The sequence below is a fragment of the Ricinus communis genome, chromosome 7, assembly GCF_019578655.1.
Source record: "Ricinus communis isolate WT05 ecotype wild-type chromosome 7, ASM1957865v1, whole genome shotgun sequence".
NCBI classification, from domain to species: domain Eukaryota; kingdom Viridiplantae; phylum Streptophyta; class Magnoliopsida; order Malpighiales; family Euphorbiaceae; genus Ricinus; species Ricinus communis.
In genome coordinates, this window is record NC_063262.1 from 2008874 (window position 1) to 2028806 (window position 19933).

The window sequence follows — 19933 nt, forward strand, 5'->3', positions numbered from 1 at the left end:
TTAACACTATAATAAAAAATAAAAAATATAAATCTTTTTATTCTCTGTTCTAAATTAAGTACATTATATTCAGTGTTGTATTCATAATCTTTAATGAAATCAAATTTATTTCAAATTTTATAATATAAAAATATAATTTCAAATTTATTTTAAAATAACTAAAGTGCAATTAATTTAAATAGCTCATTTAGCGAGTTCATAAATTTAAATTTGAATTAAATTCTTTAAATTTAAAAATAAACTACTCTTTTATGAAATTCATAAGCCAAAATTCCTACCATGAACACAGGCATAATAAATTAAACTGTTAGTAAGGTAGAAGCAGGGAATTTATTAATATCATCATTTGACTATTAAATGCTAAAAGCTGATTTTTCGAAAATTAGAAAAAAAGAATGATAATAATACTTTGCAAAAAGCAAACGTGTCGCAAGGAGGTGATGCCATGCTATCACATTACTTGGTGTTTCGTAATTCTGATCCTGTAAATGATCTCACACTTTTGACTTAAAATAAATCAACAAACCAACTGAACCGCCACTGGAAGGAGGACGAAGATCCGTGGCGCGCATTTTCTTTGTTTTTGTTGGTTTTGTATTACAAGCAAAGAAAATAAATATATACACTTTCGTATTATTATTATTATTATTATTATTATTATTATTTTATTGGCATTACTTGTTGTGTAGTGTAATACGAGTATTCTATTGAGGAAATATACTCTGTTTATTCTGAATTTCTTGATTTAGTTAAAAGATGAGTCTTTATTGTTACAATTAGTCAACTTGTCGTTGTCACTGTCACTGCTGTGTAAGATCCGCCATAGATGCTATTAGTTTTTTCCTATTCCAAATTTCTAGGAGTTTACTCTTAGTTTTTTTCTTCTTTTCATGGGCCTTAATCGAATAAGATTTGATGCTGCTTCTCATCGTTACAGCAACAAGAACAAGTCTCTCCTTCCTAGATATCTCCAAGCCATGAAGTGAGTCCCTTTACTTCACCTTCCTGTTTCTTTCCAATTTTTTAGGATCATTCTTTTTTTTTTTTCTTTTTTGGTAATGGATCTTTCGGTTTCAGGTTCTCTACTTGTTTTGAGTGAAGGGTTATGTTATGGCAGTTATTTATTGCTGTTTTTTGAAAGACAGTTGCTTTAGTGGATTCTGGGGCGAAAAGGACTTTACTTTGTTGAATATGTTACAATAATTGTTAGAATTCAAATGTTTCAGCGTAAAAATAAACACCAAATCTTGAAGGCATCTGAGTTTGACAGTTTTTATTACTTTCAATCATCTCCTTGGCTTGCTGATGGCTGTTGTTTAATTTGGGACTTACTATTCTTTCTAATATGTATATATATATATATATTTAACATTGAGGTTTCCCCATGATTTTGCAAGAAATATTAGGTTTTACCTTCTCTGTCATTTAAAGAAGGTTATTGAATTTTAGCACCTCAAATAATTACTTTCGTTATGCATTTATTTCGAGTTATGTGATAAATTTGTACTATTACAGAAATAATTGCATATATTGGATATGATATTAAGAAATTTAGTAGAGCATTGATGTTTCTGAAGAGTTATTATTATTATTTCTCCATATATATATGAGGCTGAAGTCTGAGGTTAAGATTCACACTTGAACTCATTGGTTCAGATTTTCTTTATTTTTGTTAACTCTGGTGTTTAACAAGGGGTCGTTGAGGGGGGACAAGTAGCTGCAGTCTGGAACAGGAACTATTTGATTGGTTTCATTTAGCTAAAAGGTTGCCATGAGTGCATCTATGGAGGAATACTTTGGTCTTTGTTTTGATGACTGAAGCTAACCTTCACCTGTTTAAAATATTTCTTCTATGCATTAGCAATTGTCTCGCTCATGCAGTTTTGATCTCTTGTGTTTTAGTCTTTATTTGGTTAAGGTCTCACTGTTATAAGGTATGAAATACCATTGTGATATTGTGGTGAGGTGTTATTCATACAATCCCAGAATGTTCCTTTTCTGGTATAATTTGTTGGCCTTTGTGATATTTTTTCCATTCTAGATGGTGATCACAGTCTTTATTGATCAATTCAGGCCAACAGTTTAAAGTCCCTAGAGAAACTATCTGCCTACTCTAATAATTGTAGTTGACTTCGTCTATATTGTTGAAAAGGCCATAAATTAAATGAATTTAGAGTCGAAAGCTCTTTGATGATAATAATGCCTATTAATGTGTTGTAGGACCTCCATCATGCCCACAGTAGTCATGCTAGTTTCTCCCCATGCAGGAGATGTATAACCTCTTTTCCTAGAAAGATATCACACTCCTTATTAGTTTAATTAATTGTTTATCTTCTTGAGAAAAATGCTATTTCATGTATTGACATCATCTTCTGTATTCGGGCAATATTTTGCTCTTCACAGAACAAGAAAGATCTTTGGGGTGTCTCTTTCTCTCATCCTTATAAACTTGGCTGCTATAATGGAGCGCGCTGATGAAAACCTCCTTCCTGCTGTTTACAAAGAAGTTAGTGAAACTTTTAATGCTGGGCCATCTGATTTGGGGTACCTTACTTTCATAAGGAACTTTGTGCAGGGACTTTCGTCGCCCCTTGCAGGCGTATTAGTTATAAACTATGACCGTCCTACAGTTCTTGCAATGGGGACATTTTGCTGGGCCTTATCAACTGCTGCAGTGGGTGCCAGCCATCATTTCCTACAAGTTGCTTTCTGGAGAGGAGTTAATGGCTTTGGACTAGCAATTGTGATACCAGCATTACAATCCTTCATTGCTGATAGCTATATGGAAGGTGTGAGGGGCGCTGGATTTGGATTGGTAAACCTTATTGGGAACTTAGGTGGCATAGGAGGTGGCGTGCTGGCAACTGTTATGGCTGGTCAGCAGTATTGGGGCATCCCGGGATGGCGTTGTGCCTTCATCATGATGGCAACATTAAGTTCAATAATTGGGTTTCTTGTTTTCTTATTTGTTATTGATCCAAGGAAAACAATCAGCATACCACGTGATACCCGCGAAAGTTTTGAAAGGTACCAAACGCTTGCTTTAGATTCTTTAGTTTGTTGTTTTTTTTTTTTTGTATATATATTGTTTATGCTTATTGAATTTGTTTAACATTTCATATTCATTGTGCATATAATCACGGTCTTGGATGTAATGGACCTTTTTCCTTCTTGATACACAAATTAGGAAGTTAATTTCTCTGTTTCTTATATTCATAGTGATTCTACTGCTTTTTACTGCAGGGATGAGTTGATAGAAAGGAGCAGTTCTAGTGCATCATCCGTTTGGACAGAGTCCTGGACAGCCATGCAAGCTGTTATCAAAGTGAAAACATTCCAGATAATTGTTCTGCAGGGGATTGTTGGTTCTCTACCATGGACTGCCATGGTGTTCTTCGCTATGTGGTTTGAACTAATTGGTTAGCACATATGCAAAGTCTATTTTACTCGGAACTTTTTAATGGATGGAATATTTATTTCTTGTCTGGCATTACGCACTCTCCTATTTCTTTTCAGTGTTTAAGATGTTTGAGTTTAGAATTGTGCTAATCAGAAGCGCTCCATATTGTATTTGGAATGTGGAAACTAAACGGGGGGGTTTGAAAATGATGTAGAGTAATATGTAAAGTGCATAGAACATTTGTTGTTAAGAGATTAGTTCTCACCTTTATATTATTCACTTCCTGATTATGATGTCACCATCTCTCTTCTTCAGGTTTCAGTCACAATAGCACAGCATTCCTCCTGAGTCTCTTTGCTGTTGGGTGTGCATTGGGTTCCCTCATTGGTGGATTGATAGCAGATCGACTGTCACATACTTACCCTCACTCTGGCCGTATCATGTGTGCACAGTTCAGTGCCTTGATGGGCATTCCATTCTCTTGGTTTCTGCTCAAAGAAATTCCACTGTCAGTAAGCAGTTATCACACTTTTGCTGTTACTATTTTTATGATGGGCCTGACTATCAGCTGGAATGGCACTGCGGCCAATGCACCAATGTTTGCTGAGGTGGTTCCTGTGAAACACCGAACCATGATTTATGCATTTGATCGTGCTTTTGAAGGATCACTCTCTTCTTTTGCTGCTCCCTTGGTTGGAATTCTTTCAGAAAAGATGTTTGGCTATGATTCAAAGTCTATTGATCCAGTTAAAGGTTCTGTGCAAGAGGCTTCTGCACTGTCAAAGGGGCTTCTTTCAATGATGGCAGTTCCATTTGGTTTGTGTTGCTTGTTTTACACTCCATTGTACAAGTTTTTTAGGCAGGATCGTGAAAATGCTAGAATCGCAAGTGCAAAAGAGGCGGAGATGACGTGAGAAGCCTTGTAAGGCTTCATGACTAAATCATGTGGATATTGACACACTACATTTTCTCACAGATAAGATTTTGTTAGGAAGTGATTCTTTGTTCCTTCTTGGCAATTGAAGCATATAAGATGGTGACTTATGCCTGCAACTTTCAAGGGCTTCTTTGACTGATGACAATGCCATTTGGTTTCTGTTGCTCGTTTTCACTTCATAATATAAGATTTTAAGTAGGATTATGGAGATGCTACAATGATTCAAAGAAGGTAAAGATGATGCAAGAAGGTGCTGGGAATCATGTCCACATCGACATGCTACACTTTAACATACAAAATGTTTTTGTTGACTAATGATGCCTTTGTTGCTTCTTTTAAATTGGAGCATATACCTATTGCTGATTTATGTAATTCAACCGCATTGGCTAGTCATGGCTCAAGCAATGTAGTGAAGAACGATATCTTTCTGCTCTCATGAGCAAACGGTTTGTTGTTTACGAGATCATGCAACATATTGAGGTACATTACTGTGAAGTCAACAAACAGATTTGTTTTTTATCATCCATATTTTTCAGATTGTTAACAACAGATGGGAAGGTTTTTTTGATGCTGAAATTTGTTGCATTTTGTTTGCAAACTGTCTAGTGCTATTCACATTCTCAAAATGCTTTAGTTCATTACAATCTTGTCATGACTATGTAGATTATGCTTAAAGCAAGACCCTCTGTAGCACTTATTTTGCTCAAGTTAGCATTTGCTTTCCAATTTCTCACAACAAAATCTGTTCCGAGGGCTAGAAATTTCAGATGATGATCACAATGGGCATCATGATAGTGCAGAATCACAACTTATTTACAAGCCTCTCAAGGCACAAATAAAAATGGAAAGCCTACTCATATACAATTATAAAACACAGTCAAGAATGACATGCAGCGAGACATTATTACACCATAAACAAACTGTTTTAAAATTCTTGACCTTTTCTTCTCATGCTCACATAAGAGTCTTTCCTGCTGATACAGCATGAAATTAAAGAAAATATTTCAGACTATAAAAGCCCAAAGCAAGCAAATAAATCATAAGATCTTTTCAAGACCATGAAATGTTCAGGTAGGTATACAAGATGTTGGCATAGTAAACATGCTGAGCGCAAGCCTGCAAACAAATGTGATGTTTAATTCTCCAAGACATGCACAGAGTCTAACCCTATGCTTGTTACACACTAATTTAAGATAACAAGTCAACATACAAATCCCAACAAGAGTTACAGTAACATACAAATTATGTTTGTGTTTCAGTTGCACGTCCAGGAACTAATGCCCCCAGCTCCACTCAGTAAAATTGAAAAGGATGACAAAATGTAAATTGCAGATAAATTTTACAACCACAGGCATTTGACCATTCGATAATGTAAGCCAATTGGTACTTTTTGCCACGCAACAACAAAAGCTAAATACACCGGGGAAAGAAGGTTTGCCCCACGTACCCTCCAGCCATAGCTCTTCTTACATTAGATTCGAACATTTTTGGATTGTCTCTTAACACTGCAGCAGCATCATGGTTAAGGGGGTCTTCATAATTTGGCTCCTGCAAACAGAATATGAAGAAAAAATTTAGGAAAAAAGTGGCTCCAAATAGCCAGAAAGGTACTTAAAAAAATTAGAAATGATACCGTGAAAAGATGATATAATCCATAAATGATAGTGTTTATATTGAGGACAGGTTTCCAGTCTTCTCGCAAGATATTGAGGCAGACATTTCCTTCCAAGTCAATGTTTGGATGGTAAACCTGGAAGTTAGAAATACAATTGCTTGAACGCTAAAGTGTGACACAAACCGCCATATTTTTGACAGTAAATATTTCAGGAAAACAGGCCTTCATAAAATAAAGAATTTTAGCTATTTTACCTTGGTCTTGCACTTAACCTTTGGCGCTTCATGCGGATAGATCGGAGAAACTTGGAAAGAGAACAAAAAGGTGCCACCTCTAACCAGAATTAAGAGTATCCAAATAAAAATATATTTCCAGAAGAGATATACGAAGAATCTTGAGATTATGATATAGAAACTCATGTTCCATGCAATTTGCAAAGGAGAAAAACATCACACAGAAGTTAAGATGTTACAGGTTAAATTTTTGCGTTAACAAGTCTCAGAGACTAGATGCTTTAATGAAAGGTTCCTTACAAATAATATCCTTCATCTGGTCGGATTGAAACCTCAAAATTCATAAGATCATCCTTGCCATTAGGGAAAGATATGGTGCATGATTTTGGCAGATTCAGCTCAGAAATATCTGCACAGCAAAGTACCAGAAGTGATGTAAGATAACATATACAAATTTGTCACAATAATTTGAATTGCCAAATTAGCAAAATTGATTTAAAAATATTAGTTTCTTAAATCAGAATCAATACATCAATAATTAATCAAAAGAATATGTTTATAAACCGGTTCAAGTATCCAGTTATTGAAACTAATAAATCAATATAACAATCTATCTTACTTCACAGCTTATGAGATCTAAACAGAAAAAAGAACTGGCAAGTTAGATTTCAGGAGCCTATACTTTCATCAGTAAGTGCACCCAGGGAGAACATGAATTTTCAACACCAATTACTAATTTCCAATAGCCAAATGATTGAACCATTAATCAACTGATAATCATGCTTGTATATTATTGAAATTGCATGTGGTTCATAGAAATTTATAAGCCAAAACACCAACAAATTGCATGTAGTTCATAGAAATTTTCATTAAGAGAACATGTGCCAGAGTATGTTTAACCCAGATGCCAAAATTCCTTTGAACATTGACTAGTATTATTACTGCCTGCCAATCTCTTTAGCCTTAAACCAACTACACCATTATCAGTTACAGGCCAGTGGAACTTTCAAATACTCAATAGTCAAGTTCCTTGATCAGAATTCTGATCCACTCTTCTTTAAAATCTAAAACAACTCCAAATGACATGCACTTCAGCAAATTCTATCAGCCAGAATAAACAGAGATTATGCTTCTCAGTATAGATTTAGACTTGTCAAGCCCTTAAGGTAACAACATAACATATTAAAACCAACCCCAAAATGTATAAAAAGCTAAGAGATTACAATTCAACAATTAAGACCCCTCTGAAACAAAAAATAAACACCAAATAAGCCATGTGCACTAGAACTCATTTCTTCCAGATACTCTGCTTTCCTTTTCTTCCTGTGTATTAAAGTTACCAAAAAGAACAGAGCATTGAAATACCTAAGAGATAAACTAAACAAAGATTCCCAAAAAGTAAGCACCAAATAAAGAGATAGATTTCCCATACATAATCTTCTATGAAAAAAAATTTCTATACATAATAATATCTGATAAAAATATAAGAAACAAACAAACCCTTGTGAAGACGCAATTCTCCAGCAGTTTGCTTTTTAATAGGTGCTCCTCCATTAGCATTTTCAGCTTGTTCTCTCTGCTTTTCCTTCACTTTAAACAGCCTAATCATAGCTCCTATGACAACAAGCAAGCCATGGAACAATCAAATATACGAAAATCACCAAAATGGAAATTATACATACCCAAAGATCAAACTTTATCTATATCCACGAAAACCCATCAAAGATACACAAATAAAAGATCAAGAAAGACTCACTCTGAGATCTTTTGTCGAGTCTTGTGTGTGTGGATTCTTTTTTTTGGTATATAGTCAATACAATAATATCAATCTAAAACATAAAAACCTCTCTAATAGATCGTAAAGCTAGTTTCTTTTCTTCATTTTAAGTCTTAACAATACAATCATAAAGCAAAAGGAAAACTTTAAAATTCAATGATCGAATGAAGAAGAAACCCAGACAAAAATCAAAACTTTAAGAGCAATAATCATATCAGATAACCCACGAGAACTTAAAAAAAAAAAAAAGAGAGAGATAAAAAGCTTACTTCTTTAAAAGAACAAAATTGAATCAATAATTGTTTCAAGAAAATCACATAAAAGAAAAAGAAAGAAAAAAGAAAAGAAAGAGAGAAAGATAAATAAGGAAAGAAGATGGGTATAGAAAGAAGGTACCTGCTGCAATGGAAAAATGGGCAGAGTTTATGTATTGTGATTCGAGTAAGAGAAGAGAGCAGAGTTATATTATATCATATGCTATCATACTTATAAGAAAAAAAAATTAAAACTACAATAATAATAATAATAATAATAATAATAAGAACAATTATTTTCTCAAAGGAAAAAAAAAAAAGAGTAGACAGATTTTGGCAACAAATGACGAGTAGAAGTGGACCCTAAAACTGGCGTCTGTAGTTCTCTATGGCCTACTCTGCCTCTACCCCTTGTTTTGTATTTTCTATCTCTGATAGACTTCAGCATTTTTCTGCTTTTTCTATACGCTGTCGTGCTTTTTGAAAAATAAAATAATAATAATAATAAATGATTTTTCTGATAATATGAATAACAATTTATTAATTATAATTGTACAAATCTCAATTTTATGAACTAAAACTTAATTTTACAAAGAATGTCCATCGAAATAGTTGAATCTTTCAGTAATTTGATTAAATATATGAGTAATAGGATTCCAATTGTTTTACAGTTTGGTGTTTGGGAAATTTTTAATTCAAAACTTATAAATACAAGAAGGAAAACAAATTAAAGTACAGATAACCTAAATTAATATTTTTTTAGAAAAAAACTATTTTCGTAAGATTAAAATATTGAAAAAAAAAACTGACATTATTCGGCCTAAATAAGTATTCTAATTTTTATTAAAGTACTGTATCCAAACATTAAAATAAAGAAGGGAAAATGTAATAATAGGATCCGAATGTTTCCATTTGTCAAATTGGACTGTTATTAATAATTATATTCCTACATACATATAATACTCTATTTTTTTTATTATTATTTAATTTAAGTTAATTGCTCCTACAATTTGTAACTAATTTTACGTTTACATATTCATTATAATATAATTAAATTCTTTTTTTTTTCATTTATCTAAATTATAGATTGTTATACCTTTTTATCAGATTTGTTGATAAACTAATAGTTGTAATATATATACTTATCTATATTATTTGTCGATTCCTTGTAGTTTTGCTAAAATTCAAATTGGGTTTTTTGATTTTAGATTCTTTTATTTTAAATTATGCTAATCTACTCTCAATTTCTTTAGGTAACAAAATGGGTCTCAATTGCATGGTCAGCATTTAGACTAGCAAAACACTATTAGTATATATTTTATCTGTCCAAATACTTAATTATATATATAAAACATTTACACACTAAAAAAAAAAAAAATTAATGATATAATGACAAGATTATTGGTGGTGAGTTTAAATTATTAACCACCTTAGTAACTTGGGATTTGTATTATAAAGGCGAAATGTACAAAAATACCTCTAAATTTATTAGAAAAATTTAATTAATTTTGTATTTCTTTCTCAATTGAACCCATTAACTTTTATAATAAATCTAATTACCTCCTAATATTAATAGCGTCTAATATGCTGTGAAGTGTAGGGGTCCTATTAGTTTGAGAGCGCAAATAATAACCGTTTTAAATATTTTAAAGTCACGCCTATGTCATGTGAGAGAGAAAAAGTCACTTATTCTTTTTTATTTTTGCATGATTAGTATCTATAAAACCTAATTTACATAAAAGAGTAGTGATTTCTTTCCTCATATGAAATAACAATAATATTTTTATTTTCTTTATCATGCTCATCCGCAAGTAGAGGATGAGTGCAAGCTTTTGAGTTAGATTACATCCCACCACTTCCAATATGTTTTTGCAATAAACCACAAAGATGTACACTTTATGGAGAGAGACTAATCTTGGAATGAGGTTCCACGGTTGTATGAGCTGTGATGTAAGTTAAATAAAAAAAATAGCTTTTTATCTCTCACATGACATAGGCGTGACTTTAAAATATTTAAATCGGGAGTAGTTATTATTCACGTTCTCAAAATAATGGAACCCTTACACTTGACGGCATTTAGACGTTATTAGCATTAGGAGTTAATTGGACATTTTATAAAAACTAATGGGTCCAATTGAGCCAAAGAAAAGATAGAAACTTAATTGGACTTTTCTAATAAGTTGAAGGGCATCTTTATACCTTTTACCTAATATAAAATGGAGATTTTACTTATACTATAAATTAGATATCTGTATATTATGGATATTTATTGTTTATAATAATGGGTCAGATTCAATTGTATAAAATTTTTACTATGTGTTTATTGTCTCATTTTTACTATTCTCTCGAGTTTGCTCGATTACTCACTATTTATTTTTATTGATTTTACTTTTTGTATTTTTATTTATTATATCAACTTTTAAAGTTTTTTTTATGCAATTTTAATTTTTTTCTTGTATATTTTAAGTTTTTTTTGGATGATATGTATCTACATGAGTAATAGATTTATTTTATATTTAATAGAAGGATTCATAGTTTATAATTTGATTTAATACTATTATTATAACACGTACTAAAATGGTGTTTTATCTTTAGATATTCTATCCATTGTTGCATCTTATTTTTTGAATGTTGCTTTTATTCAAAAGATTAGTCTTATTGTTATGCCAATTGTTAAAGCCGCTATGCATATTCACCTAAATAGATAGCTCCACCTAGAAGTTCGTCCCGATATAATTCGAACAAGATAACATTAAACGAAGTGAATGTTAATTTAGTATCATACATAATCAAACTTATGTGGAATTTGTTATAATTAAACTAAATCCTAAAAAATTAGATAAAATTTTAAAAAAAATTTCAAATCAGTAAGTTAATACATTCTATAATACTAAAATATCTCTTTCAACTTTATTATTTTCATTTTATTTTCTCTTTTGTGTCTTTTTCTCAAATGAAATAATTTTTTTTATATAAATTTCAACCAAATATAGGATTAGTCATTTTTATTTAGTTGGTTTTGTTTCATTAACTGCGCTAATTAGGTGGTTTTAGCTCATGTTAAGTAGAGGTAATACACCCAAAAGTATTTTACCCGTATAATGTAAAAGTGCTTTATACTTTTCTAAGTGGGCAAGTGCCTCCTCCTATTGCTGTTTTCTTATCTCTTACCCTGATGCACCTTATCAATTGCCAGGAAGTGGCCTATATATATATATATATATATATATATATATATATATATATATATGCATATAGTACTTGGGTAGCAAGTGGGTTTCCTCTCCATGCAAAGTTTGGCTACTAGAAATGGAACAACTGGGTCACCACGTTGCCAAATGTGCCTATCGAGTTGCAAGAGATACAATCTCATGCATGCTAAGTCCAATTTGTAACAATAATTAAAAGGTGGACTAATTTACTTTACAGTTCAAGCTTTCTATTAATGGGATTTGCCATTCAAAAATACTACAGATAGTGCGAGGGTTAAATATCCCGTTTTCGAAAATCGGATTATGTTTGTCTTTAGAGAAATAAAAACATGAGGGACCAATGTGAGGATTGTGATAAATATTAGGGTCATATCTGACCTTTCCCCAAGGAAAAAATCGCAGAAACGTTTCGGCGGAAACGAGACGGCGAAACTCAATTCACTTTCAACTGCAAGAAGTGCTTAGTCAGAGTAAAAAAACCCTTAGGTCTGGTAGAACGAGAGAGAGAGAGAGAGAGAGAGAGAGAGAGATCGCAGCACGAGACAATGGAGAGGGAGAAACTATCGATCTCATTACTATTATTAACGATAATCTCACTTCTGCTTCCCTTTCTCTCAATCTCATTCTCACCAGAATCTCCAACAGATCGCCGCATCTTAGTATTACTCGATGACTTCTCTTTCAAGTCCTCACACTCCATTTTCTTTAATTCCCTAAAATCTCGGGGTTTCGACCTCGATTTCAAGCTCGCTGACGATCCAAAACTCGCCATTCAACGATATGGCCAGTACTTGTACGATGGCATTATCGTCTTTTCGCCTTCCATCGAGAGTACGTTCCTCCTTCATTCATAGAATCCTCTCATCTAGTCTTGTTTTTCGGTTATTATTTTAATATTGTGCGTTTTGGTTAGGGTTTGGAGGTGCATTAGATTTAGCGGCAGTGATTGACTTTGTTGACTCCGGACGAGACTTGATTATTGCTGCTGATTCTTCTGCTTCTGATTTTATTAAAAGCATTGCTACTGAATGTGGTGTTGATTTTGATGAGGTTAGCATACTTTTTTTTTTTTTTTGGTTTTAAATTGTATGGAGTTTTTTATGCGATGATAATGATGTTGATGATGCAGAATCCGACAGCTATGGTTATTGATCATAAAAGCTATGCACTTTCGGAGACTGAGGGTGATCATACTTTAATTGCTGCTACTGATTTTATCGAGTCTGATGTTATATTAGGAAAAGCTAAGATTGAGGTTGTTTCTTGTTTTTCCTCGTTGCTTAATGGAATAGCTTAAACTCTTAGTGTTTAATTAGTTAATGTTTTCAAGATAATTGTATTAAACAGGCCCCGGTGCTGTTTAAAGGTATTGCGCATTCTGTAAATCCAGCAAATGGCCTGGTAAGACCAAATGAGACTTGGTTTATTGCGTTACTATTATAGCTAAATGATTATATGCAGAATGAGATTGTTTATTTTATTCTTTTTGGGTGGCATGTGATGTAATGTATAGGTGCTGAAAGTGCTTTCAGCTTCTCCTTCGGCATATTCAGCTAACCCTAATTCCAAGCTATCAAGTCCTCCATCAGTAGCTGGATCCGCTATTTCATTAGTTTCGCTAATGCAGGTAAGTTGGGTATCTGTGTCAGCCAAGTGTTGTTTTCTCTCTTCTCCAACTCCTAAAACAACAGGAGCACATATGCATGCTCACACCATTACATATTTTTGTGATCAATATTCTCTGCATATCTCATGCAGAGAAAAGTCTATCATGTAGTGATTCCTTATTGGCTTTACCTTTGTTTATGGTTAATAGTCTCGTGTTGTGTTCTGCTGTCCATTCTATTTGACATGTCTATATAGCTCTAGATTGGAGATATTTATAATTTTCCATTTAAGAAAGAATATTTGCTATTTGTTTCATCAGATGTTCTGGTGTGCCAGTAATTAATGCTTCTCGACTCACACTCACAGTGGTGCTATACATTAATTGTTTAGATATATGACCGTAGAATGCTTAATTAATGTTTACTACATCATACTTTGCTCGAGTTTTCTTACAGAAGAAAAAAAAAGGAATCGCTTTGGTTAACAGTTCTTATGTAATGCAGGCTAGAAACAATGCTCGGATTATGATTACTGGCTCCTTGGATATGTTCAGTAACCGGTATATAACTTTGCAATGTTTTCCTGCTTCATTTTTTCCTTTAGCATGTATTCCTGCATAATGAATTCTTTTCATAATGTGGTTCAGATTTTTCAAATCAGGTGTGCAAAGTGCTGAGAGTGCAATAAAGTAAGTCAATTTCTGATTCATCTTCTTCATTTTTCTGCTGCTTTGCTATGGGCTTATATGATTCCTTAAAAAGAAGCATTACTGTGATCCACATTGTTTGTTAATAGGATGATTCTATGTATCAGTTACTTTTTTACTTAATGAATACATTTCAATCCTAGGTACAACAGATAAGGATCTATTTGAAACATAATTGTTAATGCTCCCATAGGCTTAGCCTGGCGGTAGGTGTATCTTTTTGCCAAGTCTGCATTCTCACTCTGCTCCTATGGTACTCTCACTATGGTGATGCGTGGGGCTGTATGTTTTTTGTTGCTACTTTAAGGGGTTCAGGGTAGTGCTACTGGCTTATATGTCTTTCATTTTTCTTATAGATGATTCCTTTGAACACTATTTTGTATCTGTATTTGGGCAAGGAACAGCTTCTAATGGCATGCACCAGAAAAGGGGCCTAACCATCACAGAGATTTTGAATTTACCTCATTGCCTTTTTTTTCTTTTGGATTATGGAATTGTCAGCTGAACATGTTATTTGTCATTCATATGCATTTTTTTCCTGCCTTTTTCTGTGTGCTTCTGAATAGTGAATGGTGATATATTCGTTATTTTTTAATGACAGATATAAGAAATCTGGCAATGAACAGTTTGTGACTGAACTTAGCAAATGGATCTTTCATGAAAGGGGTCATCTGAAGGTGAGACATATTCAGCAGCTATCCTTTATTGTATTTTCTATCTTATTAATGCATGGGTGTATTAAAGTATTCTGAGGCAAATTCAACAACAGAGTCTGTCAAGGGAGCTCTGGATTATCAATATTCTGGCTAGCTTTGGTTTTTGTTTCCAATATTACTTGATTTTGTTGCTTTAGCTTCTCTCTGTTCCATAATATTAAATCTCGTTCTTGGTTTTAAGGCTGTCAATCTTAGACACAACAAAGTTGGGGAAACCGATGAACCTGCAATATATAGGATAAAAGATGAGTTGGTAATGCCTTCACTACATTTGTTCTGGTTTAAATTATATTCTCATGGAAGTTGAAGCGATGGCTGCTCTTAAATTTTTTCTTTTTTGTTTGCAGGACTTTTATGTGGAGATATATGAATGGTCTGGAAAGAGCTGGGAACCATATGTGGCGGATGATGTTCAGGTTCAGTTCTACATGATGAGCCCTTATGTGTTGAAAACCCTCTCGACTGACCAGAAGGTACTCTTTTCTCATGGTAGCTTATTATTTATTATCCTTTCAAGCTACTTTTTCCTATGTCTCTGATTATTGATATACTTTTTCTCTTCAGGGTCTGTACCAGACATCATTCAAGGTGCCTGATGTTTATGGGGTTTTCCAATTTAAGGTTGAGTATCAGAAGCTTGGATACACTAGCTTGTCTCTTTCCAAGCAGGTAAGCTTGTGACAATATCTTCACTCTGTTATCAATTTACTTAACTTGATTCTTCAGTAGCTTTATTTAATGTTCTTGCATGTTTGTCTAAGGCAAAACTATTGGAGATGTACTATCAGGCAGCCCAAAGATCTATACATGAAATCATTCGATTAGCCACCTGGGTGTCTCTGTGGGTATGATTAGGGCTACAAATGAACCGAGTCGCTTGTGAGCTATTCGAAACTCGGTTCCATAAAAGCTCGTTCGAGTTCGTTCGTCAAGATAAACGAGCCGAGCTTGAGCTTCTTTTTCGAGCTCGTTTAGTAGATGAGCCGAGTTCGAGCTTAGTAGTGCTTGATCGTTTAAGCTCACGAGCTGGCTCGTTAATGAGCTAGCTCGTTTATGAGCTCAAGAGTTGAATGCATTTTTTATATCAAAAATTTGGTCTAATTATTTAGATTTTGGAATTTAAATACATATTTTGTTTTATACATAGTTTATTTTAAATTATAAAATCTACAATTGCATATTTGATAGGCTTGAACTTACTTAACGAGCTTTATTATGAGCTTGAGTTAGAGGTTAAATACGAGCTTGTATGCGAGCCGAGTTTGAGTTTAGCTTATTTATATAGAATACCGAGATAATTTACGAGCCAAACTTTGAGTTTAGCTCGTTTATATAGTATATTGAGCTAATCAAATTCGAGCTCAAGCTCTAAAATAAATAAAAAATTATTGAGATTGAGCTCGGATAGTTTTATGCAAGTCAAGCCTGAAAATTGAAAAGCTCGGCTGGGGTAGATTGCACCCTTAGGAATGAGGTTAGGTGGGAGATCATAGTTTTGAGTTGCAATTCACTGCTATTGTCAATGTAAAGGAGGGAGTTGGAGGGTAATTATGTTTATGCATCACATTGTTATTTGATCTATTCTTGTAGGTTGCAAATGTGCACAGAAATAGAATTCTTGATATTGTGTTAAACACTTTTTAAGGCATTTGTTTTAACTGATATCAATTGGAACTATGAATGGCAGATTCCTGTTCGGCCCTACAGGCACAACGAATATGAAAGATTTATAACAACTGCCTATCCATATTATGGAGCTTCTTTCACCACGGTACTTTTTCAATCTCATAAATATAGTATAACCGCAGTTGTCTTCAGATGTTTGTGTTTGTGTGTTTGTAGTGCATAGGCTAAGCATCTTGCCTGTTGACTGCAGATGGCCGGCTTCCTTATCTTCAGTTTTGTCTACTTGTACAACAAATGAAATCCTGCCATCTATCATAGAGGATTGAATTGCATTGACATGATTCAGTTTCTTTCCAGCCTATTGGAGAAAAAAGAAAAGAGAATTGAGGGTTCGTCTACAAATTTTTCGCCTCAAATTTGTTACGAAGAAGGAAGTTAAGATATAAGATTACTTTTCTGAAATATCCTGCATGCCAAGCGGTTTTCTGACTCTAGAAATGTAATGCTGCCTAGTGTTTAGGACTGCTGGACCACAATTTGTTAGGTATAATTCAGTTAAGAGTACATCCAGTGGATTTATTTGTAATAAATATCTGTGACAAGATTAGGTATCAAAAGAAATTTTACAATTAGAAGTATGCAATTGGATGGTTTGATGGGTGGTTATTGTTAACAATATAACTTATATTTCCTCCTGTGAACAGGCTATTGAACTTTCATTATCAAGGCCTTAAGAGGCTATAAGAGGAGGATGGGTAGGTACAAGCGGAATCATATGAAACTTCTGTCTGCTAATTTTCTTTCTTTCATGTCAATTGGGTCTTGATTGAGATTTGAAATTTGGTAATCACATCGCTCTGAAGATGACTGGTAGCCACTGTTTAAAACGCATGACAATGCTGATGGGACTTGATGAGGATGCAAATGCCTGCCTTTGCCCTGAAAACATGCGTCGGCCTCTCTAAGAAAAAACTATTTTTTAACAGGCCATGGACACATGCTAAACAGCATTATTATGTCTATTTTGGAATGAGAAGTGAGAAACGCTTTTTGAACAGGCCTCGAACGGGAGGGACACATTTTGAAGCATGCCATATCGTGACACTTCTGTCTTTCTGAGCTTTTGGCATATTCATGTTCGGTTTTAGGTCGATTTATAGATGTATATATATAGAAAAAAGATAGTTGTAGAACTATGATTTTTAAACTGTTTAAAAAATTAAGAGACTTAAAAGAGGAAAGAGAAAGATAGTTAGGGTCTAGAAAATAAAAGAGCTGCCAATAAAAGAGAGTAAATGCTATCTAAGAGCTCCCCAATTACGAAAGAAAGCTCTATATTATGCTGTAAACCAGCTAAGCTGATTCAAATTTTAATAAGTTGAATTCAGCACGAATTTAATAATAATGGATTCGAATTAAATTTCAGCTCTTTTTGAGTTTCATTTATTAAAATTTATTTATTAATTTTATTTTTATTTTTTTAATTCTATTATATCATTTATTTCATTATGTAGAATCTATTCATTTGAAATTTTAATTTAAAATTTAATACAAGGTAATTATATTTTATAATAAAAAATATTTTTATACATTAATTTATATAAATTGATAAATATAAATATATATATATAAAATAAAATAATTAAAATAAAAATATTTTACATCCTCCATAAACTTAAATACAATCTATTAATAAATTAGTTTATAAATAAATTTATAAGTCTATAAACGAGCTGAGTTTCTGTTAACGAGTTCATAGGAATTTTTATTCTAATTTTTTGAATTAGATTAGATTTTAGAATTTTTCTTCTAAATGAGGAGTTTTCTTTTTAGATTCAAAAGGAGCTAAATTCATATTTACTTAATGTTTTTATATTTTCAACTAATGGTATATATTTTTATAGGGTTTTCAGGTTGATTGATAATTCGTTTGGTGGAACACCACTAGGTGTCAATTTGACCGAGGAAAGCGAGGAAGAAAAATATTTTTTAAAAAGAAAAGAAATAAGCACCATGCTAAAAAAATGCCAAATCCAAAGAAAGAGAGAAAAAAGAAGACAGACGTGTCAAAACCCAAATAGAATTTATTATAACCAATGAAATTTAGACGATACTGGAAACCATTATCATCCATGACGATAAAATACAGAATAATAGAATATATGTAAAATGCAATAATATTAGTAATATAGTGCATACAAGGAAAGAACAGGCACTGGACAGGACGATATTCAATTCTAATCCAAAATCCTATCCAGCTTTCTATGTCTGTCCTCTTTTTGAACCACTTCCGGTTTCTGCTTTCTCACTCCAATCCTTTCTCTTAAAGCTCAGATTTCTGTCCAAAGAATCCATCTTTTTTCATTGTTTATGCCTTCAAAACTACATAGCTACTAGAAAGAAAGTGTCTTTGGGAGGAAAAAGAAAATGAGTTCTGTTAATTTAGGTTCTTGGGTACATACCTCTTCAATCTTCAACCAAGCATCCAGATCCAGATCCAAATCTTTTTCTTCTAATCCTCTAAAAGGCTTGCAGATTCCTGTTTTATGCTCAAAATCAAGGAAGCCCATTTCTTTTATTGCAGCAATTATTACAAAAGAAGAGAAAACTCTTCAAGAAGAACAAGATAATTTTAATTCAAGACCACCCACTTTTGATTTCAAGTCTTACATGCTCCAAAAAGCTGCTTCCATCAATCAAGCTTTAGATGCTGCTGTTCCGATTCGTGAACCAACTAAAATTCATGAATCTATGAGGTATTCTCTTTTGGCTGGTGGCAAAAGGGTCAGACCAGCACTTTGTTTAGCTGCTTGTGAACTGGTTGGTGGCAATGAATCTATGGCTATGCCTGCTGCATGTGCTGTAGAAATGATTCATACTATGTCACTTATTCATGATGATCTTCCTTGTATGGATAATGATGATTTACGCCGTGGAAAGCCCACTAATCATATTGTTTTTGGTGAGGATGTGGCTGTTCTTGCAGGTGATGCATTATTAGCACTCGCTTTTGAACATATCGCTATAGCCACTTTAAATGTTTCTCCTGCTAGAATTGTTAGAGCAGTTGGGGAATTAGCTAAAGCTATTGGGGCTGAAGGGTTAGTTGCTGGTCAAGTTGTTGATATATGTTCTGAAGGATTATCGGAAGTGGGCTTAGAAAAACTTGAATTTATTCATGTCCATAAGACCGCAAAGTTGCTGGAAGGGGCTGTGGTGTTAGGGGCTATAATGGGTGGAGGGACTGACGAGGAAGTTGAGAAACTGAGGAAATATGCTAGGGATATTGGGCTGTTGTTTCAAGTGGTGGATGATATTCTTGATGTCACCAAATCATCTCAAGAGTTGGGGAAAACTGCAGGGAAGGATTTGGTGGCAGATAAGGTTACATATCCGAAGTTGATGGGAATTGACAAGTCGAGGGAATTTGCTGAGAAGTTGAATAAGGAAGCTCAAGAGCAGTTGGCTGGGTTTGATCCTGAGAAGGCTGCTCCATTGATTGCTTTGGCTAATTACATAGCTTACAGGCAAAACTAATGTTGTTGTACTGTCAACTGTTTGTGTTCTATGTTTAGATGAAATGACAGAACTTCAAAGTCTTCTTCTACAATGTTATATCAAATTTAGCAATACAATTCAATAGCAATTGGTCCGACTTCATTTTTCTCTCAGCGCTCAGGGGTATATTGTTGGTATCATCATGTCATGTATATAAGTGGTGATGCAAGTTACTCGTCAATTTAGAGTTGTTTTGCAATCACTTTCTCAAGTTTTCTTGAATTTCTCATGGGGAAATAATGTTCTTTAGTTTAATTCGTTAGGTGGGAACTTGAGTAGCTCAACTTCGTT

General features: G+C 33.5%; 4 protein-coding genes across 7 annotated transcripts; 3 read left to right on the forward strand and 1 right to left on the reverse strand.

Moving 5' to 3' along the window:
- The first annotated feature begins 542 nt into the window (after window positions 1–542).
- Window positions 543–4859, forward strand: LOC8264184. 2 transcript variants are annotated; one of them, XM_015722909.3, is made up of 5 exons: window positions 543–982; window positions 2404–2506; window positions 2576–3027; window positions 3244–3419; window positions 3716–4859. In XM_015722909.3, exons 1-5 carry the CDS (start codon window positions 891–893, stop codon window positions 4312–4314), a joined length of 1422 nt encoding a protein of 473 aa, XP_015578395.1. In that variant the 5' UTR covers window positions 543–890; the 3' UTR covers window positions 4315–4859. The 2 variants fall into 2 exon arrangements, with proteins under 2 accessions (XP_015578395.1, XP_002525099.2); XM_002525053.4 differs by having other exon boundaries at window positions 545–982; window positions 2404–3027.
- A 595-nt stretch (window positions 4860–5454) lies between these two features.
- On the reverse strand, window positions 5455–8614 carry LOC8264183 (NEDD8-conjugating enzyme Ubc12). 3 transcript variants are annotated; one of them, XM_002525052.4, is made up of 6 exons: window positions 8359–8614; window positions 7686–7799; window positions 6486–6594; window positions 6207–6285; window positions 5971–6087; window positions 5455–5885 (listed from the first exon to the last, which is right to left on the reverse strand). In XM_002525052.4, exons 2-6 carry the CDS (start codon window positions 7792–7794, stop codon window positions 5748–5750), a joined length of 552 nt encoding a protein of 183 aa, XP_002525098.1. In that variant the 5' UTR covers window positions 7795–7799; window positions 8359–8614; the 3' UTR covers window positions 5455–5747. The 3 variants fall into 3 exon arrangements, with proteins under 3 accessions (XP_002525098.1, XP_025014195.1, XP_048232570.1); XM_025158427.2 differs by lacking the exon at window positions 8359–8614 and adding an exon at window positions 8232–8253; XM_048376613.1 differs by lacking the exon at window positions 8359–8614 and adding an exon at window positions 7942–8093.
- Window positions 8615–11854: 3240 nt separating this feature from the next.
- Window positions 11855–16779, forward strand: LOC8283805 (dolichyl-diphosphooligosaccharide--protein glycosyltransferase 48 kDa subunit). The gene is made up of 13 exons (XM_015722952.3): window positions 11855–12259; window positions 12342–12478; window positions 12558–12683; window positions 12776–12829; window positions 12942–13055; window positions 13540–13595; window positions 13683–13724; window positions 14344–14419; window positions 14640–14711; window positions 14806–14931; window positions 15023–15127; window positions 16146–16229; window positions 16335–16779. Exons 1-13 carry the CDS (start codon window positions 11974–11976, stop codon window positions 16380–16382), a joined length of 1326 nt encoding a protein of 441 aa, XP_015578438.1. The 5' UTR covers window positions 11855–11973; the 3' UTR covers window positions 16383–16779.
- A 1460-nt stretch (window positions 16780–18239) lies between these two features.
- Window positions 18240–19755, forward strand: LOC8264179 (geranylgeranyl pyrophosphate synthase, chloroplastic). Its single transcript, XM_002525050.4, has one exon. The coding sequence runs from the start codon at window positions 18512–18514 to the stop codon at window positions 19619–19621; it is 1110 nt and encodes a 369-aa protein (XP_002525096.1). The 5' UTR covers window positions 18240–18511; the 3' UTR covers window positions 19622–19755.
- The last annotated feature ends 178 nt before the right edge of the window (window positions 19756–19933 follow it).